This window comes from Puma concolor, chromosome E2, assembly GCF_028749965.1.
Source record: "Puma concolor isolate L17-30 chromosome E2, mPumCon1.1.hap2, whole genome shotgun sequence".
NCBI classification, from domain to species: Eukaryota; Metazoa; Chordata; class Mammalia; order Carnivora; family Felidae; genus Puma; species Puma concolor.
Window position 1 is genome coordinate 54,360,319 of NC_141681.1, and position 22,602 is coordinate 54,382,920.

Here is a 22,602-nt window from a genome sequence, read left to right on the forward strand (position 1 = left end):
AAAAAACATTTAAAAATTAAAAAAGAATAGCTGTAATGGATGGAAATACATCAAATATATGTAAATCTATGAGTCCGGAGAGATGCTAAAAAGAAAAAACTCAACGACCATTTTTGCAGAGTATTAGGCAATAAATTCATTTTTTAAGCTGGCAAATGAGAGGAAAGAATCAAAGTTTATTCTGCTTTCCTCATACAAACTGTATGCCAGGGCAACAAATGTTTGGTAAAGGGAAGTTTCTCTTTCTAGAAGTATTCCAGCTAAAAAAAAAAAGAAAGGAATGATAAAGCTGGAATACCACCATTTCATAATCTCTAATGAATATGTGTATCTAGACAATGACTATTCATGGCTGCTCACATGACAAAAAGAGAGAACATCCAGAGAGTTTTTGCCTCCTGACAGAAGCATATGAAACCATTCATGAAGTATTCTTGACAGAATACTGACCCTAAAATGAATAAACCTCTTGCCCTAACTACCAATTCATAAGAAAGCCAGGGAACAGAGAACATATTAAATGACACCACAGGGAGGGAAGCAGCAAATTCCAGATGGTTAGAAACTACAGGACAAATAACCCAGTTTCATCACTAAATATATTGCAGAGGGGGGGAAAAGAGGGCAGGAGATCTATAGATTAAAAGATTCTTTTTTTATGAATATAATTTATTGTCAAATTGGCTTACATACAACACCCAATGCTTATTCCAACAAGTGTCCTCCTCAATGCCCGTAACCATTTTCCCCTCTCCCCCACACTCCCAAACACCCTCAGTTTTTTCTCTGTATTTAAGAGTCTCTTTGGCACAAAATCAGATTAACCACTGGAATATATACATAACCAACAAAATAGATAAAGTTTAAAAGGTTCAGATTTGTTTTAAGTGATAAAAAGCTAAATAGAAATAAAAAGTAGATAGTAATATACAAGAAGGTATATTACTTAACAGTATAGACTTAACAGTCACTAGTCACATGTAGCTCACAAGCACTTGAAATATAGCTGGTGTGACTAAGAAAGTGACTTTTTAACTAATTTAAATATAATTTAAAAACTTCTACTTGATTCAGTTACTAGAGAACTTTTTAAGTATGTTTAGAACAACCTGGATATGTGAATCTACTTTTTCACATGTGGATTTTAGGAAATTTAAATACAGATCAAATATTTTCTGGTAAAAATTTAGTGTTCAAATTGAGATGTGCTTATTAGTTTTATTTATTTTTTTTTTAATTTTTTTTTTCAACGTTTATTTATTTTTGGGACAGAGAGAGACAGAGCATGAACGGGGGAGGGGCAGAGAGAGACGGAGACACAGAATCGGAAACAGGCTCCAGGCTCTGAGCCATCAGCCCAGAGCCTGACGCGGGGCTCGAACTCACGGACCGCGAGATCGTGACCTGGCTGAAGTCGGACGCTTAACCGACTGCGCCACCCAGGCGCCCCGAGACGTGCTTATTAGTTTTAAATACACACTGGATTTTGAAGACTTAGTAAAATATAAAATGTCTCAATTTTTATATTGGTCACATGTTCAAATGATGTTTTGGCAATCTTGGGTTAAATAAAACTATTTTATTAAAATTTTTTAAAAAAGAGTCTCTTCTGGTTTGCCTCCCTCTCTCAAAAGATTCTTTAAAAAAAAAAAAAAAAGTTTATTTAGGGGCACCTGGGTGGCTCAGTCGGTTGAGTGTCCGACTTCGGCTCAGGTCATGATCTCAGTTCGTGAGTTTGAGCCCTGCATCAGGCTCTGTGCTGACAGCTCAGAGCCTGGAGCCTGCTTCAGATTCTGTGTCTCCCTCTCTCTCTGCTCCTCCCCTGTTCACACGCTGTCTCTCTCTCAAAAATAAACAAAGATTTAAAAAAAATTTTTTTTAAGTTTATTTATTGAGCAGGGAGGGGCAGAGAGAGAGTAGGAGAGAATCCCAAACAGGCTCTGTACTGTCAGCGTGCCACCTGACATGGGGCTCAGTCCCACGAACTGTGAGATCATGACCTGAGCCAAAATCAAGAGTCTGATTCTTAACCAACTGAGCCACCAAGTACCCCAAAAGATTCTTCATGGATACAGCAACAAATCACAACATACGAATTTTACTTGGATGATGATTCAAACAATCTAAAAAAGTTCTGAGACAGTCTCTCAAATAGTGAAACAGAGTTGGGACACGATCGAGCAATTCCACTCCTAAGTATCTGCCAAGAGAAAGAAAAACATATGTTCCCCCCCCCCCCAAATTGTACATGAATATTCATCACAGCATTATTCATAATAGCCCCAAAGTGGAAACAACCTCAAATGTCCATCAACTGGATAAATAAAATGTAGTATATCAATACAATGGAATATTCGGCGATAAAAAGAAATAAAATACTGATAATATGCTATACAGGGATGAAACTTGAATATTATGCTCTGTTCAGGCCAGTCACAAAGGACTACATGTATTGTATGATCTCATTTATATGAAATGTCCAGAATAAGCAACTCTGTTGAAACAAAAGTAGATTAGTGGTTGTCTAAGGTTGAGGTTGGAGGCTGAAGCATTTGGGGTGACAGCAAAAGGGAGGGGGGTTTCTTTTGGGGGTAATGAAATGTACTAAAATAGACTGTGGTGATGGGTACACAACCCTGCCATACTTTACAAGCCACTGAACTGTACATTTTAAATGTGTGAATTGTATGGTAGGTGAATTACATCTCAACAAAGCTGTTAAGGGGCACCTGGCTGGCTCAGTCAGTAGAGTATGTGACTCTTCATCTCCCGGTCATAAGCTGAGCCCCACCTTGGATGTAGAAATTACGTAAAAAAAAAAAAAAAAAAAAAAAAAAAAAAAAGGTTAAGAAGAAAGCTGTTAAAAAGGATAAAGCGGGGCGCCTGGGTGGCGCAGTCGGTTAAGCGTCCGACCTCAGCCAGGTCACGATCTCGCGGTCCGTGAGTTCGAGCCCCGCATCGGGCTCTGGGCTGATGGCTCGGAGCCTGGAGGCTGTTTCCGATTCTGTGTCTCCCTCTCTCTCTGCCCCTCCCCCGTTCATGCTCTGTCTCTCTCTGTCCCAAAAATAAATAAAAAACGTTGAAAAAAAAATTTAAAAAAAAAATAAAAAAAATAAAAAAAAAAAAGGATAAAGCTACCAGAAAAAAAAAATATGTATATATATGTATATATATATGTATATATATGCATATATATGCATACATGTATATATGTGTATATGCATATGTATATATATGTATATACATATACATATACATATATATACATATGCATATACACGTATATACATATATATATGAGACAACCAGGAAAATCTAACTACTGACTGGATATTTGATGGTATTAAAAAGTACTGTTATTTATTTTATGTGTGATAATAGTTTTGTCAGGTGTTTGTGGGGATTTTTTAAATGTTTATTTTTTATTTTTGAGAGAGAGTAAGCAGGGGAAGGGCAGAGAGAGGGGGAGAGAGGTTCGGAAGCGAGCTCCCCACAGACAGCAGAAAGCCCTATATGGGGCTGGAACTCACAAACCAGGAGATCAGGACCTGAGCTGAAGTAAGACGCTCAACTGACAGATGCCCCTTGTCAGGTTTTGTTTTTAAAGGGTTCTTATGTTTTACAGATATTTATGGACATACCTACAGATGAAATGATAAATTTGGGATCTGCTTCAAAATAATGGGGAGGCTTTCAGTGGGAGGAGGTAAGTTGAAACCAGACTGGTCGCCAGTTGGTCACGAGATGGGTGATGAGTACAAAGGAATTCATTAAGTTATTCTTTTACATATGTTTGAACATTTCCGAAATAGAAGGGCCAGAAGCCACAGCAAGAATCTGTATCAGGCTACCCTGACTCACCGTGTAAACCCCTCTTTCTTCTGGGTCTCCTGATGAAAATTAAGGATGACCATAGCTGTGTCTCATACCATTCTCATATAAGGTACCGTACCAAGGGACGGGGCTCCATTTTTGTCTAATGAGGCCGGAGATTCCCAAGAGCAGTGCTGAAGAAACTGCTCATCACACGCAAGGGTGCTACGAAACTCGACTTTCGACAGTAGGATCCCTAGAGCTATCTAGTAGAGAGGAGTCTATGATAGAAATTGGTCTATCTCTAATCAGGAGCCCTTACAGCAGTGTGAGATATTCGCATTGCAAACCACCTTGCAGTTAGGTACCAAAGGACATTCAACAAGTAGCTGGAGAATATAAAAATTGAGAATGGGAGGAGACACCCCAAGATCCTCATTCCACCCCTATCCGTTTATCCGGTAGGCCCCTACTTTTCAATCCCCTCCCCCACGCAGGTTCCATTCCCAAAGCTGAGAACTGGATGGGGAGGCAGAAGGGAGGATGAACACCTGCGTTCCCAAAAGGAAGGCGGTTTAAAACTCAAGACTATTTGATCATGAGAAGACGACTGCCTCCGCTGATTTTCGCCTTACCCAACTCAATAGCACCGCTTCCAGCACACAGATCGTTTGGATGGGGGTGGGGGGTGTGGCGAAGGAAAGTGAGGGGCGGGGCTACAAGGTACAGGAGCCAACGGGTGATGACCCCGATCTTCCAAGCTTGACCAGCGAGAAACACCGGAGGTCCAGAGACTTCCGGGACCACACCTCTTCCTGTTTACCAGGCCCACCCCTCGAGTCCCACCCGCCAATGGTTGGGATGTCTGCTTTTTCTTCCTTAATCACGGAGTTAGGTAGAGGCAACTACCCTGTGGTAGCTGAGCAATCCGAAATACTGAGATCTCTGAGTACTTAAGGGAAACCCATTCCCTGGATCTTCGGGAATCCCAACCACCTCTACCCACAGCTCCCAATCCTAGTCGCTGACTGACCCCTATCTCCTTTTGGTAAGTACGTCAGCTCAGTTGTGGACTCACCCCTCCGGAAGTTGAGAGACCCACTCGTCATCACCCACTAGGCAAATTCATTTGACTTAGCCCTGTAGTAAAACCTGCCAGGTCTCCTACCACGCAGATATGGGGCCCTAGTGGGCTCAGCAATAGGTAGTTCCCTAAACCACTTGTGTTGATTCACAGTCTTGGAGCCTCTTTTTAAAAATAATTTTTAGGGGTGCATGGGTGGCTCAGTCGGTTAAGTGTCCAGCTCTTGGTTTCCGCTCAGGTCATGATCTGGTAGCTCATGAGTTCAAGTCCTGCATCAGGCTCTGTGCTGACAGTGCAGAGAGTGCTTGAGATCTTCTCTATCCCTCTCTCTCTCTGTCCCTCCCCCACTCTGTCTCTCTCTCTCAAAATAATAAACTTAAAAAAATAAAAATAAAATTTTTAGACTCATATATGATTACCATGTCCCATTGGCAAGTGATTAATATCCTTTCCATCTTAGCTGAAACCCCATTTCCCACGTTTCCCTTGGCTAAAGGCCAATCCCTAGACAAAGCAAGTCTAGTAATCTAGATCTGAATTTGCCATGACAAGGATAGGGCAGGAACTCTAGGCTGGACATTTGGCTCTCAAAAGAATGGAAGACTTTTGGGAAAAAGACATTTATAGAAAAAAAAAATCGCTGACACCCAGGACTTAGTCCTGGTGGACTGATCTATTGACCAACAACATTACTCCTCCAGTTTCCTTCCAGGAGCTGGACAGATCAGTCAAGAAGCAGATTTGGTAGACATGACAAATAGTGAATATCATGGGCGTGTGTATATACTGAGGAAGGGGATGGGGAAAACACAGTGACAGTGGTAACCAGGAAGGATGGGGTCTGAGAGGGGGATGCAAAGTCAGGCCCCATGTGTCCACCAAATTATGCCTCTACTTTTGGGAATAATAGCAGTTCTGTGTCTGGGGACATCAACAGTTGCAAGTTGGTATGAGCTGCCTCTTATGCTATTTCCAGGAATGTGTGATGTCAAGTCAAATGAATGAAGTTAGGCAATCATACAACAGGTTGATCAGCAACTTGATTATCACCTCACAGGATTTCCTACTTTTGGACCTCTTTAACGGGCATTGGCTGGATGAAGGGTAAGGATTTGGAAGATACCATAGGCTTACCCTGGCTTGTGGGATTGAAGGGAATCCTGTGGGTGAGGCAGTATGCAAAATATGTGTGGATGGGGAGGATAACAGTGAGAAAAAGGGCAATTGTTGCAAGAAGCCCCAATGATGGGTATTGGTGAAGCACCTCTTTTGACTGTGGAAAGATGGGAAAGGGGTTCAGAACATCAAAGTTCCCAGAAAAGTGAGGACTGTAGAAGGGAAGGGTGGGATAGGAACCAGGGCAGATGACCAATGAGTCTTCAGGGAGTCAGAGAATGAGACGATAGCATCTTTAGGCCATGAGTGGATTGAAAGATCTGGCCCCCACTCTCTAGCAAGGTCTAGTGTCTAGGGAAAGAAGCTCACACTGAGTCCCAGGCCACATAGGTGATAGTCTTCAGAGACAGATGAATCAGAGTAATCACAAACAGGGCTAGCAGCACAATGGGACAGGGAAAGCACCACAGCCAATGGATGAGAGAGATGAGGGGTCCCCACATGATCGCAAAGTCTTCAAGGAACCTGGGAGGAAGGGCCACAAGACTGTGGAAGGCCTAGTCAGGCCTCACCCAGCCTTGGGGGTGGAGGGCAGCCCAACCTTAGCATCTTTCAAATATTCTACTTCATCTCCCAAACTCTGCCTCAGCTCAAGACTCATCCTCTCTTGTCTTCTCCCTAGTCAGTCTTGCATCGCGACCCAAGAAAAATTTTCAAACATTTCTCTACTGCTCAAAATTGTTCATGGGTACCTAATGCCCTTGGGATAAAGGCCAAGTCCCTTTCATTCATTCCATGAATATGAAAATGTTTATGATGTGTGAGGGACTCTTCTACATGCTGGGTATCCATACTAACCAGCTCAGACTGGAAAAGGCAGCAACACTTGACCCTCGGGGGGAACTTTTCTTAGTTTCTTCAAGCCCATGTATCCAACTCCTTTATTGCATGTTCTCAATTGCAATAAATATCCAAGTGGGGTCTTTTGGCCACGAAGGCCCTTCTCTTTGTCTTTTCTTTGGAATATTGCAATAGCACCCAACTGTTCTCCTTGCTTCACTCCTGACTCCTCATAGTCTATTCTCCACACAGCAGTCATAGGTATTTTTTTAAATAAATCTGACGATGTCACTCCCCTGCTCAAAACCTTCCAATGCCTCCTCTCGTGCTGCAGAAAAAAACTAAGTACTGCTATAGCTTAGAAGGTCTTCCTTGATCTCCTGTTATCTCTCTGGAACATTCTACTCCAACCTCTCCGATCTCCTTGCTCCTCAAAAATTCCAGGCATGATGCTTCCTCTTGCCTTGGTACTCAGTGTTTCCTCTACTTGGAACACTTCCTCAAAATCATGGCTCCTTCCTTCACTTCCTTCAGGAGTCTGCTCAAATGTCACCTTATCAGAGAGGCCTTCCCTGCAATCCAACCTAAATTAGCACCCACACATACTCCCATTCTTGATCATTTTACTTTACCTTTTGATTTTCTCCTGTCAATTGTCACCACCTGACATTTAAAAAAAATTTTTTTTTCAACGTTTATTTATTTTTGGGACAGAGAGAGACAGAGCATGAACGGGGGAGGGGCAGAGAGAGAGGGAGACACAGAATCGGAAACAGGCTCCAGGCTCTGAGCCATCAGCCCAGAGCCTGACGCGGGGCTAGAACTCCCAGACCGCGAGATCGTGACCTGGCTGAAGTCGGACGCTTAACCGACTGCGCCAGGCGCCCCTGATTTTTATTCGTTCATCTGGTTACTGCCTATCACCAGCAATAGAATATAAATTCCTTGAGGACAGGGATGCTTGTTTTATTCAATAACCTTGGTGATTAAAACAGTGCTTGGCACATATTAAGCACTCAAGAAATATGTTAAATGAATGAATAAACATGTTTCTCCGAAGGCCCTGAGGTTAAGAGTCCCTGCATCACTCTAGCTGGGTGACAAAAGAAGCAACCAGAAAGGGGTCAACCTTCCCTATAGACCCAAGCTATCACCTCCTGGCCCCACAGGCCCAGCCCACAGCCATGTTTTCAAATATGATGATGATGGGGGCGCCTGGGTGGCGCAGTCGGTTAAGCGTCCGACTTCAGCCAGGTCACGATCTCGCGGTCCGTGAGTTCCAGCCCCGCGTCAGGCTCTGGGCTGATGGCTCAGAGCCTGGAGCCTGTTTCCGATTCTGTGTCTCCCTCTCTCTCTGCCCCTCCCCCGTTCATGCTCTGTCTCTCTCTGTCCCAAAAATAAATAAACGTTGAAAAAAAAAATTAAAAAAAAAAATATGATGATGATGATGATGATGGGGAGGACTGTTCAGTATTCATTCAGCAGGCTGATGAAGTAGATGCCTGAAGGTCGAGTGAAGAAGAAGCCACACAGGAACATGAGCCCAAAGACAACCACTGGAGGGAACACTGGATGGGATCAAGGTCAGAAGTCTAGTTGGGTGACAAGGGCTAAGCATAGGTTATAGACCTGAGCTGGGTAAGAGTCTCAGATAAATCAGGGCCATTGGTAGGAGTATGGCATTGGTCAGAGTACCGGTAGGCTGTTTTGTGTATTTCCTGAAAGAAGAAAAGGTGTCCTGGAGTAGGGTTAGGACGCCCTGCATGATCCCTACCATGGTGCTCAGCCCCAATGTCAGCAAAAACAGGAAGAGGATAGACCAGCAGACAGACCCAGGAATGAATGACATGGTTTCAACGAAGGCCATGAATGCAAGGCTTGGGCCCTCCTTAACCTGTTGAGGGGAGAGAGGGTAGGAGTTAAAGTGTCCTTGGACTTAACAAAAAAATACAGACAAGGATACTATCTACCTTCCCTGGAAAACTCCCTAAAAGCTGTGGGTCGCTGAGAAAATCAGATCTCCAAGCTGACCCTCTGACATGGAAAACCAGTCTACCTGGCATTACCCGTGGAGGGCATTCTGCAAGTTCTAGTTCTCTGCATCATCTGGGCTGCAGGTTATCCTGGTGCTTCTGGGATGTTTTTCTGGTGCTAGCAAAAGCTGAAATTTCTGTTTCACAAAAGGCTTTGAGTAACTCCACGCCCTGCTCACCTACTTTTACTGACCTTCAAAAACTGCTTCTCTAAGTTGCAGTCACTCAAGTGGCTGAGGACAATGCTCTTGATGTGCTGGAGAAGGCTGTCCAGCCAGGAGTCAAGGCAGAGTAGGGCTATCAACCCGATTGGAAGGGGGCTGGGCCTCAAGAGGGAATTTCCCTATGGTTATCAGCTTCTCAAGCATTTCAGCATTCCTGGGGGTAAGGAGTTGAATCACACAGGACCATTTGGCCCCTCAGGAGATCACCTCCTTTTCCCTTATCTTCTAGATAAGGAAGGGCACCACTAACCTAGCATTATTGATCCAGGCACGGTAGAGCCTGAGGCGAAACCTAGAAGGCACTCACCTCCAGGATCATGAATTTATGTGAGCCTGGAGAACTTATGACCATGGGGGAAGCCCAGGAGGAGTGTTTTGCATTATCTTCACAGGAACTCTGGGATATCTGCTGCAGTGACAGGTGTCTTATTCACCACCTACCTCTTCCCTTGCTCTCTTCTTAACTAGTGGGTAAAAGGCAATCTTCTAGGCTTTGCATTACCGAATGTCAGGAAGCACCATTTACTTAGATTACCATGTACATAATGCTGCCCTGGAGGTGAGCTAGTGAGAGAAACTGCTTGGACTTTTTCATCTGAATCCTGTTGACCTATTTACCTTATCTTCCTCCCATGATCCTCTGAACATTTTATGCTCTAATCACACTTAACTACTTACAATTTCAGGGCTGGCCATGCTCTTTCATGCCCAAGACCACCCTCACCCCACTACCATTCTTCACTTGACCAATTCCTACAGATCGTTAAAAATCCAATTCATTGCTCTACACGAACTGCAGTAGAAGGCTTGACACAACTTACTGCTAAGAGCAAAATGCAAGGTGCAGGGAACTAAGTATAGTTTGATCACATTTTAGAAAACAAAATACTGTATGTCCTTTTGGTAATAGGCAAGCTAAATATTTGGATCAACCTTCTCACTGTAAATAAGTTAAAAGTCTGAAAAATATTTTTAATCTTCTTAATTAAAATATTGAAAAAATGAGAAATTGGGTGGGAGGGAGGAGAAGGTGGGTGACGGGTACTGAGGAGGGCACCTTTTGGGATGAGCACTGGGTGTTGTATGAAACCAATTTGACAATAAATTTCATATATAAATAAAAAAAAAAAAAGAAAAAAAAATGAGAAATTATTATACAAAAATTGAAGTGCACACAAAAACAGTGGGGAAAGGGGACTTCCAAAGCAACTTGTTCCCAAAGGTAAAAGCCAAATACAGCACTATACCCCTAGTTTCCAATTTTATGACTTTTAAGAAATAAAAGGAGAATGAGGGTCAGATATAAAGCACCAGAGCCTGCACAAAGTAAGAATCAGACCAGAAGGTCTTCCCCTAATCTCGCAATTCAAAGGGCTACTACACCTTCAGTATAAAAATGAACCAGAAGCGGGGCGCCTGGGTGGCGCAGTCGGTTAAGCGTCCGACTTCAGCCGGGTCACGATCTCGCGGTCCGGGAGTTCGAGCCCCGCGTCAGGCTCTGGGCTGATGGCTCAGAGCCTGGAGCCTGTTTCCGATTCTGTGTCTCCCTCTCTCTCTGCCCCTCCCCCGTTCATGCTCTGTCTCTCTCTGTCCCAAAAATAAATAAACGTTGAAAAAAAAAATTAAAAAAAAAAAACAAAAAAAACAAAAACAAAAAAAAAATGAACCAGAAGCTTGCACTCAACCCTTCCACAAGACAGGGAATGCCAAAGAAGGCTGCTTCAGAAATGATCAGAACAAAGGGAAATGTTTTAAAGTTGCTGACATGGGGTGCCTAAGTGGCTCAGTCGGTTAAGCACTCGACTCTTGATTTTGGCTCAGGTCATGGTCTCACAGTTCATGGGTTCGAGCCCCATGTTAGCCTCTGCACTGACAGCATGGAGACTGCTTGGGATTTTCTCTCTCTCCCTCTCTCTCTGCCCCTCCCCTAATCACTTACTTTCTCTCTCTCTCTCAAAATAAATAAACATTAAAAAATAAAACTCCAAAAAATAAAAAATAAAAAAATAAATAAAACTCTGGGGGGCGCCGGGGTGACTCAGTCATGTAAGCGTCCCACTTTGGCTCAGGTCATGATCTCATAGTCTGTGAGTTCAAGCCCCTGTGTCGGGCTCTGTGCTGACATCTCGGAGCCTGGAGCCTGCTTCAGAGTCTGTGAAGATTCTCTCCAGCTCATTCATTCTCTCTATCTCAAAAATAAATAAACATTAAAATTTTTTTAAAAATAAAGTTCCTGACATGTCATAACCAAGTCAATCCTAGGTTGGATGTGCAGCCCAAATATTTGATCCTGGTTGTCTCAAGAACTCAAGCCAAGAACTGAGTTTCAAGTAGTCTCTTTCTAATGTCCCTATGCATCAGGTAGAAACAAAAGTCCTATTTATAGGAATATACCTTCATCCTAGGCCTTAAGAATTCCTACAAATAATGGTCAAATAAATAGGACAAAGAGACAATTAAGTACACAAAAAGAAGACACCATGAGCAATAACCATCAGAAACAACATACTAAAAATTGACCTAAAGTTACTTCCAAATATTAGAATTGTTGAAGATTATATTTGCTGTGCTTAAATAATAAAAGACAACCTTGGAAGTATTTCAAAGGAAAAAGAGCATCTTTTCATGTGTCTGTTAGCCATCTGGATGTCTTCTTTGCAAAAGTGTCTATTCATGTCTTCTGCCCATTTAACTAGGTTGTTTGTTTTTTGGGTGTTGAGTTTGATAAGTTCTTTATAGATTTTGGATACTAACTCTTTATCAGATGGGCTAGATGGGTGATAGGTATTAAGGAGGGCACTTGTTGGGGCACAGGGTGGCTCAAGTCAGTGAAGTGTCTGACTCTCGATTTCAGCTCAGGTCATGATCTCACAGTTCACGGGTTCGAGCCCCACGTCGAGCTTTGTGCTGACAGCTCGGACCCTGGAGCCTGCTTCGGATGCTGTGTCTCCCTCTCTCTCTGTCCCTCCCCAGCTCACTCTCTCTCTCTCTCAAAAATAAACATTAAAAAAATTTTTTAAATCAAACTGAAAACTAAACATTAAAAAATCTTGAAAGAGGCAGAGAAAAATGATACACTACATATTCAGCAACAGCAATCTCAAAGACTACAAATTCCTCATCAGAAATGGAGCCCAACAGCAAACAGTACATTTTTTTAAAGTTTATTCATTTATTTTGAGAGAGAGAGTGAATGTGTGAGTAGGAGAGGGGCAAAGAGAGAGGGAGAGAGAATCCCAAGCAGGATCCACACTGCCAGTGGCAGAGCCCAGTGTGGGGCTCAAACTCACAAACTGTGAGATCATGACCTGAGTTGGAAGTCAGATGCTTAACTGACTGAGCCCCCCAGATGCCCCTGAAGTATTAATTCTAAACAGACTGTAGAAAGTTAAGTGCACACTTTTGTTGGGTTGTCCTCTTAGTGTGTTTTAGGAGTTCTTTACATATTCTGAATATAAATGTATAGAACATATAAATTTCTCCAATACTGGGACATGCATTTTCATTATCTTCACGGGTATCTTTCAAAGAGAAAATGGTTTGACTTTTAATGGTGTCCAGTTATTGACTGTAACAAGGCCTTACATACTAAGGAGTGAAGAGAACTCTAAAGAATAGAGGAGCCACTGATCTACAGGACGGCAGGCACTACCACCAGGCCTTAGATCATCTAAGAAAAAAATTAACATGGAAAAGTGATTCCCAGGATATAGTGTTAAATGAAAAAAGGATAAAAACTAACTTCTGCATAAGAAAGAAGGGTAAAAAGGGGGGCCTGGGTGGCTCAGTCGGTTAAGCATCCGACTTTGGCTCAGGTCATGATCTCGCAGTTGTGAGTTCGAGTCCTGCATCAGGCTCTGTGCTGACAGCTCGGAGACTGGAGCCTGCTTCCGAGTCTGTGTCTCCCTCTCTCTCTGCCCCCACCCATTCGTTCTCTCTCTCTCTCTCTCTCTCTCTAAGAATAAACATTTAAAACAATTTCCTTTAAATTTTTTTTTTTAACGTTTATTTATTTTTGAGACAGAGAGAGACAGAGCATGAACAGGGGAGGGGCAGAGAGAGGGAGACACAGAATCTGAAACAGGCTCCAGGCTCTGAGCTGTCAGCACAAAGCCCGACGCAGGGCTCGAACTCACGGACCGTGAGATCATGACCTGAGCCCAAGTCGGACGCTTAACCAACCAAGCCACCCAGGCGCCCCAAAACAATTTCCTTTTAAATAAAAAGAAGGGTAAATAAAAATATATACATCTTTCTCTTTGTTTTTACAAACACACACAGGAAGGATAAATAAAAACATAATGAGATCGGTTTACCTATAAGGGATGGATGAGAAATGGGTTGAAGTGCTGGTGAAATTTCTGAGTGTCCCTTTGTATAATTTTCTCTTTTGAAACCATATTAATGTTTCACATTAAAATAAAAGTTTGAGGGACATTAAAATTCCATATAAACAGAAACAAATGAACATAACTGTATTTCAAGTAAGTGACAATCATACTGAATGAAGGAAAAAGAACTAACCCAAGTAATTTAAAAAAAAAATTTTTTTTAACGTTTATTTATTTTTGAGACAGAGAGAGACAGAGCATGAACGGGGGAGGGTCAGAGAGAGAGGGAGACACAGAATCTGAAACAGGCTCCAGGCTCTGAGCTGTCAGCACAGAGCCCAACGTGGGGCTTGAACTCACGGACCGCGAGATCATGACCTGAGCTGAAGTCGGCCGCTCAACCAACTGAGCCACCCAGGCGCCCCTTACCCAAGTAATTTTGAACACAGCATTTTAACTATAAAATTCAGGATAAAGACAAAAAGTTGTCAACAAATAGTGAACTCTGGGATTAGTATGTTTCCTCAATGGAATGAGCTAGCAATTCTGTAACTATTTGCTGTGCATTCTAGCATGGAGATTAAGCGTGTGTGTGTGTGTGTGTGTGTGTGTGTGTGTGTGTGTGTGTGTATGACAGTGAGACCAGCAACAAGAGATAGAAAGACCATTACAATCCTAATAATACTGTGGAAGGAAAGACCATTACAATCCTAAATACTGTGGAAGGTAACCTGGCATTATCCACTGAAGCTATACGTGGGGTAGAAACATGACCATAGTATTTTGCAGTTCCTCCCATCAAGAGGTAAAGTCTGTTTCTCCACCCCTCAAATCTGGGGTGGCTTTGTGACTTCCTTTGACTAAAGAAATGTAGCAGCAACGACAATGAGAGTATTCCCATGCTTAGGCTTCAAGACACTTTGCTGATTCCACCTAGGTTCTCTGTGAGCTGTCATATGAGGAAGCCCAAGCTAGCCACACAGAGAGGCCTCCCGGAAACAGCAGGCCTTGCGGACCCACCAGCTGACCAGAGCGCTCAAGCGAGCCCTGTCAACACCGCACACAGCAAAGTGGTGCAGTCCCAGCTGGGCCCAGCTGAATGCAGACATGCGAGTTAACCCATGCAAGCCCAATAGAAGAACTTGCCAGCCAACCCATAGAATCTTAAGAAAAAATAAATCATTCTTGGTTTCAGCCATTTACTTTCGGAGTGATTTGTCACACGGTAACATAGAACTCGTCATCAACAATCTCACTCATAGATATATACCCTACACACATAAGCACATGTGTAGTACATCAGGAACACGTGTAAGAATGTTTAGAACAGCATTGTTTTAATAGCCCAAAACTGGAAAGACTCTAAATGGTCAATAGTATAATGGATAAATAAATTGTGGAATGTTCACATACTGGAACATTATACAGCATTAAAAGCACAGACTATATGGATGAATCTTATGAACACACATTGAAATGAAAGAAGTAAAACACAAAAGAATACAAAGAGAATGTATATGTAAATGAACAAATTAAACTATATAAATGGACACGTTAAACTATATTGTACTTAGATATGCATACGTAGATAATAAAATATAAAAAAAAAACAAAGAACTAATTACCATAAAAGCCAGGACAGTGGGTGTGAGGAAAGAGTTTATAATTAGAGATACACAGAGATCTTCTATGGGTCATTCTAGTTGTTAACATGGGTGCTGTTTATTTTATAGTTATTTATTCTGCATATGTTGTTTTATGTGTGTTTCTATATGTAGGTAATACCTCATAATAAAATGTTTTTTAAACATTAAAAAATACCATTACACTCCCACCAGACTGGCAAAAATTTTAAAGTGTGACCAAGTGTAATCAAACGTGCAGAAAGTGGGATATGCAGAATTCTCACACATCATAAGCCATTTTGGTAATGAGACAACACACAGTAAGACTAAAGGTGTGGGCACCCTACCCAGCAATTCCATTCCTAAGTATACACCCCAGAGGACTCTTGCACATAAGCACATGAATATTCCTGGATTAATTCTAGAAGAAAAGAGTGCTTATTTACATGGATTAGGATAGGGACAAATTCAGCTTAGGTTTGCCTCCTCTAGGAGTCCTTCTCTGACTAGCCCAGTCAGAATTAAAGGCTCTGTCTTCTATACTCCCCATCACCCCTGTTATTAGTTATCATGAGTCTGTGACTGTCCGATTATGCAATTCCCCCACCTCCTCCCTCTGAAAACTGAAAACTCAGTGAAAGCAAGAACTGTGGTCTGATTCACCTGTCCACATCTCTGTGGTACACAAAGAGTTCTTTCTAAATGTCTGATGAGTGTTTTTGAAACTAATGCCTAAAGAATGAAAAACAAGGGGTGAGCAGACAATAAAAAATCTCGTTCTGAGAGTCCTTTTGGGGTTTAAGTGCGACAGATTGACAGAAATCCCTAAACTTAGGAGTTGAAAGTTAAAAGTGAAAACATTCAGCAAGTGGAAAGTTCTCCATAGAGGTGTGCTCTTAGATGGTATCTGAGACCAGAGTAATCTTGAATGTTTGCCACTTTTAGCCTATCTCTGTGGTGGTACTCTGAAGTGGATGGCTGGCAATCTCTGAGTTTGAAGATTTCTAGGGCCAGAAAGAGGCTCTGGGCAAAATATTATATGACAGAGATTCTACTGTCTCTGTGTTTTGCTCCACGGGACAGTAGAGACTTGCAAGTGCACCTGATGTTGCCAGCTGTGGACAGGAGTCTCTGTAGCACGTTGAAAGTCAGGGTCTTTAGGTTTTGTAGTTCCCTGGCGCTGGCACCCTCAACTAAGGGGCTGGCCTTACTTCTCACTGCAGCGGTGCGTGATGACTGTGGCCCAAAAGCCCAGGACACAGAAGTAAAAAGATGTGACCAGCAGCATGCTGAGCAGGTTGACCAGAGTCACGACCAAGGCATCAATGAGACAGTTGCTGGATGGGTACATGTGCGAGGATAAGGAGACAAGGCCAAAGCCTAGACACAAGGCAAACAAGACCCGGTTCCCTACTTCATGCCATACATCCATGTTGTACATAGTTGGTATCTAAAAGGGGGAAGACAAGTACAAGGTGAAATGTCAAAGAAGGAGAGGAGAACCTTAGCAAGTATGGGGGGAAGGACACGGGGTAATAAGGGGGAAAGGATGCCCTAAAAATAGACAATAGGAGTCTGCCAAGGCCCGGTAGCAGAGTGAGAAAGATGTACTTTACCTCGGAAAGCATCAAATACTGAAGGCCAAATACTGCCCCTTAGAGCAGTAGACACAGATGAGGAAACTGAGGACGATGCAATAAGAGACTGGTACCAAGACATACATTACCTGAATTGAGAATGGGACATATCAGCAAGCATGTACCAGTGAGGGGTCAACCAACAATCAACAGGGATCAAAAGTTCTGAGTCAGAAGTGAGGAGGAGACAGTTTTCAGCAAGGGTCAAGGGCTGGTGGGAACAAAAGGCCAGAAGGAGCAAGACATTAGGAGATCAGTGATAACAATATTAGATGAGGTCTAAGGCATCCGAGAACGTCAATGGTGGCTTATGTTTCCAGAGAACTTGAGCCCATTAATAATGAAAGCGCTAACAAGATACCAGGACACCAATAAGAACAATTTCAGACTGAAGACTGGTGACCCACCATCCTCAATTCTGTCTGAGGCCTTCAAGGTCAGCAGGTACCAGAAGTACATGGAAGGTGTTGTCCTTCAGGATCTGGGGGGACCTGTCTTTGGACATGCCTGCTAGATAGGGTGATCCCTCCCTTTTCTTTAGCCTTTCTCCCACTTCCTCCATCTCTTTCTCCCTCCCATTTCTTCTTCTTTCTAAGATTTTCCTCTTCTTTATCCCTCCTCACTCCTTTCTCCTCTTCCAAATTCCCTTCCAGCTGTTTTCCCCATCTCCTCCTCTCTCACTTCTTCCTCACCAAATTCACTGGAGTTCATCAATAAGGGACAGTTCTCCCATGGACCTGGAAACTGGAAGGACTGGGCCAAGTAGGACAGGATCCAGGCATTGACCACATTCAAGTATAAGTTGGTGATGAAGCACACCTGAGGGCCACAAGGGAGGTGGCTGGGGAGGAAGAATGAGAACAGGAAAAAAGAGGGGATTAGAGAGAGAGGACTGGGAAATGAAGAGACTTGACCTGTGGAAGTGAAGTCATGGGACCCATCCCAGGACAAGGGTCAGGGTGCGAGTGGGGTGTAAAGGGCAGGCCGGGGCAGCCCAGGACTCCTCACCATGAAGCTGGTATACCCCACACCACCAATCCAGGGGCTGATGACCTTCCATACACCAATGCTGCCCTGATGCATTCTCTGACCAGCTGCCATCTCCAGGAATAGAAGAGGAACCCCGATCAAGAACAGCACGTGGATACAGAAGATGAGAAAACTGCCTGTGCAAGGGAGCCAGGAGGGCTCTGAGAACCACCTGGCTTTTCAGTGCCTAAACTTCTTTGGGGGTCCGGGAAAACACATTCCCCCACCCCGTGACCTCCCTCAGGGCCACAGGCATCAGGGCTCAACTGTTTCCACATCCCTCATAGTCCCAGGTACCCCTTCACCCCTAGTTTCTGTAAGACCCAGATGCCTAGTTTCCACCCCCACCCTGGACCACCATCCTTATATTCTGATACCCTGCACCCCTACCCTCTTATGATCCTAAGTGTTCAGGCACCTGACTCCTATCCTGCTCAGAGTACCACATTTCCAGCCTCTACAGATCTCAGAAACCCTGGAGTTTGAAGCCTCTTGTGGATCCATGATTCCTGGTCCCCAAACTTACAACCTCCATTGTGAGATCATAGGAAGAAAACATGCCAGAGATCACTCATCTTCATGGAGTAGCCTACCTGAGTCAGGATGTACTCAACCTTATTGGACCAGCATGGACGGTTAAAAAAGGCCTCTCTCTTTTCCTTCTCTGCAACCTGCCCCTTCCCACATAAGGGTTTCTGGGTCAGGGTAGCTGCCACTCTTTTTTTTTTTTTTTTTTTTTTTTTACGTTTATTCATCTTTGAGAGACAGAGAGAGAGACAAAGCATGAGGGGGGAAGGGGTAGAGAGAGAGAGAGACAAAGAATCCGAAGCAGGCTCCAGGCTCTGAGCTGTCAGCACAGAACCTGACGCGGGGCTTGAACTCATGAACTGCAAGATCTTGACCTGAACCAAAGTCAGACGCTCAACCGACTGAGCCACCCAGGTGCCCCGGTAGCTGCCACTTCCAATGCAGAGATGTGCCTGGACTGGCTAGCTCTGTACTTGGCCTCACAAGCCTGCATCTCCCAGGCCTAAGCCTTTGCCACCTGGGCCTCCAAAGCCTGGGACTCTGAAAGCCGGACCATCGCAGGCCAGGGAGCCATGCCCTTATCTTCCCAAGATTGTCTTTCTTGGGCACTCTCAGAAAGTTCTGTCTCAGTAGAGATGGCTTTTGCCAGTAAAGATGTGGAATCCTGGGCCTCTATCTTCATTCTAGGCAGACTCCCTGGAGCAGCTCCAGCTTTTTCAATGGGGTGTTCACCTTCCTGAACAGACCTTAAAGACACCAAAACCTACATTTAGATTTGAGAGTCAAAACATATAAAAATCTCTATATAAGTTTTACCTCTTAGAAATATTTCAGTACAAGGGAGAAGGGTAGAGATAGCCAAGCTAACAGTTGGGAATCGCACTCAAAGGGCTTCTAAAAACATTGAGGTATACTCCCTATGGAGAGAAGTACCATTTATAGTGGGTTTTTGAATCAATGAAACAAACTTCAGGGTGCCTGGCTGGCTCAGTCAGAAGAGCGTGTGACTCTTGATCTCAGGGTTACAAGTTCAAGCCCCATGCTGGGTGTAGAGATTACATAAATTAAAAAACTGAAAAAATAAAGAAATGAATTTAATACATCTTGCTTATAACCTTAGGAAGGTTCCTTTAACTCTCTGGGCTTTCTCATCTGTAGAACACTCAGGTCTCTGCTCAAATATCACCTCACCAGAGAGGTCTTCCCTATCCACCTATTTAAAATAGCAGCTACCCATCCCCACTACTCTCTCCATCCTACCCCCTTTTATTTTTCTTCATAGCATTTTTCACCTCCTGATGCGATTAGCTATTGACTGTTCATCTCGTTTTTGTCTATCTCCGCCCCCCGCAACTCCCCACTGACTGCTCTTTCCCCAGCAAGAGGACGGTGCTCTACCTCACATCTGGGGACACTCTCCTCTCTGCACTTCTGCCACTCTGACCTGCTGCTGACTCCTCAAATGCTCTACAAGAGAATGGGCAAGGAGTGTTGCTGAAAAATAAAAGGAAAAAAGGGAGGGGAAGAGAGAGGGAACTGGATTTTTCTTTCAGGAGGGGAAGGAGCATGCCATCCAAAAGCAGAGGCAACAGGTAGGTCTCAGGGCAGCACTAGCGCATCTGGGTCACAAGAACAATCAGTTGTGAGACATACTGTTTGGAAAGAGTTCTTACTAGGTCAGGAAATGCTTATAATTCAATGACAGGTTAAAAACCAAAACTGAGACGCAAATCTGTATCTATAGTTCTAGCTCTACTACCTTTAAAAGCATAATGAAAGCAAAGGCTGAAAGAAAATATGCCAATGTGTAGAAGACAATAAGATATTTTTATATCTTTCTCTCTGATTTTATTTTATTAAAATGTCTAAAAAAAGTATTGCTTCAATAATCGAGAAAAGTATGTATTGACATGTAAAAATTAAAAATAAAAAGATGAGGGGTGCCTGGGTGGCTCAGTTGGTTAAGCAGCTGACTTCAGCTCAGGTGATGATCTCACCATTCGTGGGGTCAAGCCCTGTGTCAGGATCTGAGCTCAGAGCCTGGAGCCTGCTTCAGATTCTATGTCTCCGTCTCTCTCTCTGCCCCCCCCCCTCGTTTGCGTGCTCTCTTTCTCAAAAATAAATAAACTTAAAAATAAAAAGATGATACTGGACACAGAAGTCAGATTGAAGGAGTTCTTTCACCCATGTATGGGGCAACTAAAGCATCAAAATAAATAATAGTAACAGATGAGAACCCATAGAATAAAGTAAGAATCCATGAATCCATAACGATATAAATGAGCAAAAGGAAAATTTCTCCTTACAGCAAAATGAAAACTAATAAAAGTATAAGGAATGATGGAATTAGAAAGTCATCATTTGGAAACCATTGAAATTTATAAGTAATTCAAGCAAGAATCATCAATGGTTACTAACACAAGAAAGTTTGGTGGGGACAAATAATTGCCCAGTATTAACATATCTCCTCCAAAAAACAAAAACAAAAAACAAAAACAAAAAACAGAAAAATAGTACCTTTATAGTGTTAGACACCACCTGAACCAAGTAATGAAATCCAACTGATATCATCTGTCTCCTGATATGATGCACTGAAAAGAACACAACATCATTTCAGTGCTATTCCTGCCAAAAATGTACAACCAGAATCCAATCATGAGGAAACATTAGACAACACAAATTGAGGAACATTCTATAAAAGAACTGGATTATTTTCATTAAAAATTGATCAAAGTCATGAAGATAAGGAAAGATGAAAGAATTGCAAGATTGAAACTACAATTGTAAGTCTGAAGTTATGTGAAAATAAGAAGTTAATACTGGGGGTGCCTGGGTGGCTCAGTTGGTTAAGCGTCTGACTTTGGCTCAGGTCGTGATCTCACGTTGGGCTCTGTGCTGACAACTCAGAGCCTGCAGCCTGCTTCGGAATCTGTGTCTCCCTCTCTCTCTGCTCTGCTCATGCTCTGTCTCTCTCTGTCTCTCAAAGATAACGAAATATTTAAAAAAAATTTTTTTAAAGGTTAATACCAGAACTCGAAAAGCAGCTGGGTTGGACTTCCAGTTTCCAGTTCACATGTTAGGAACTTGGAAGTCACCACTCCATCCTAACAAGTAAAAAGCTGAACAGATTGCAAATCAATAACTGGATTCCTAAGGGAGGTAGGGGCACAGAGTAAACCACTGCCCCCAAGACTGACAGATAGTCAAATACAAAGATTACTTGATTACTGGAGCAGAAATTTAGGAGGAGAAACTGCCAAGGAACTGAAAGAGCGGACCTACGCTGGCCGACTCCATCTTGTTCTGTGTCCTCCACCTTGAGTGACTAAGTCCCCGACATGCCCCCTTTCCGGGAAAATCGCAGAAACCTCAGACCACGCCTCCTCCCCTTGAGTAACCTCCCGCTCACCCGTTCAAACTTCCCGATCAAAACACGACTGGCAACCTGCGTAACAGGACTCCGACCCTTCCCCAGCCAATCGGCTGAGGCCACTGCCATTACCTCACCAACTATCCCTAGACCCCTATAAAATCTTTGTGCTTTTGAAACTTGCTCTCTCGGGGCGCCTGGGTGGCGCAGTCGGTTAAGCGTCCGACTTCAGCCAGGTCACGATCTCGCGGTCCGTGAGTTCGAGCCCCGTGTCAGGCTCTGGGCTGATGGCTCGGAGCCTGGAGCCTGTTTCCGATTCTGTGTCTCCCTCTCTCTCTGCCCCTCCCCCGTTCATGCTCTGTCTCTCTCTGTCTCTCTCTGTCCCAAAAATAAAAATAAACGTTGGGGAAAAAAAAAAAAAAAAAAAGAAACTTGCTCTCTCTCCCCGGCATCTCACCGCTGTGTTGGTGCAGGTAGGGGATTGAGCTTGAGCTAGCTCGAATAAAGGCTCTGCTTTTGCATCGGACTTGGCTCCCTGGTGGTCTTTGGGGATCATGAATTCTGGGCATAACAGGAACCAGTGCCAGAGAGGGAAAAACTCAATTGTAATTGACAAATTGCTGGAGGCTCAGTGTGGACAATCCGAGAGTTTAAAACTCCAGGAGGACCCAGTCACTGGGGTGAGGCACATTTTGGTGAGTTTGACCTCCGGGAGCCTGATCAAGTTCTCATGGAATATAGGCTGAAAATCCCCTCAGGCTTCCAGAAGGGGAAGGAAAAAGGAGCCATACTGAAATACTCCAGGGCACTCTATTCTTAACAAGGCCTGCCCTCAGGAGAAACTAGTTAACCACAGCCTAATCTGTGGGGTAATATCAAAGTCAGTCTGAGCTAGGGGAAAGAAAATATCAACTCCAGCCCACTCCAGCCATCCTGTCCCACCTAAGAGAGGAGGAAAAAAGCCCCAAGAAA

General features: G+C 43.4%; 2 protein-coding genes and 1 long non-coding RNA gene across 9 annotated transcripts in view; 1 reads left to right on the plus strand and 2 right to left on the minus strand.

Moving 5' to 3' along the window:
- Positions 1 to 22,602, minus strand: part of LOC112851241 (orphan sodium- and chloride-dependent neurotransmitter transporter NTT5) — a 79,858-nt gene that overhangs the window by 31,715 nt on the left and 25,541 nt on the right. The window contains exon 1 of one of the 7 annotated variants that reach the window (XM_086690379.1): positions 4,723 to 4,828. The exons of 4 other annotated variants lie outside the window; for them this stretch is intronic. The gene's annotated coding sequence lies outside the window, so the exon portion shown is untranslated. Of the gene's footprint in view, positions 1 to 3,861; positions 4,651 to 4,722; positions 4,829 to 22,602 lie in introns of those variants that run through there. 2 more of the 7 variants (XM_025914780.2, XM_086690380.1) reach the window with 2 other exon arrangements.
- On the plus strand, positions 4,725 to 14,643 carry LOC147573741 (uncharacterized). The gene is made up of 3 exons (XR_015245001.1): positions 4,725 to 4,861; positions 5,874 to 6,001; positions 14,379 to 14,643. It is a non-coding gene; the product is annotated as an uncharacterized LOC147573741 (long non-coding RNA).
- LOC112850799 (orphan sodium- and chloride-dependent neurotransmitter transporter NTT5-like) lies at positions 5,997 to 21,808 on the minus strand. The gene is given in 13 exon segments (XM_086690388.1): positions 5,997 to 6,538; positions 8,008 to 8,061; positions 8,304 to 8,409; positions 8,549 to 8,747; positions 9,080 to 9,176; positions 9,178 to 9,264; positions 16,278 to 16,516; positions 16,683 to 16,738; positions 16,741 to 16,794; positions 17,018 to 17,194; positions 17,396 to 17,522; positions 17,712 to 17,869; positions 18,259 to 21,808. Coding segments are annotated over 13 exon segments (1,872 nt in total). The 5' UTR covers positions 18,617 to 21,808; the 3' UTR covers positions 5,997 to 6,378.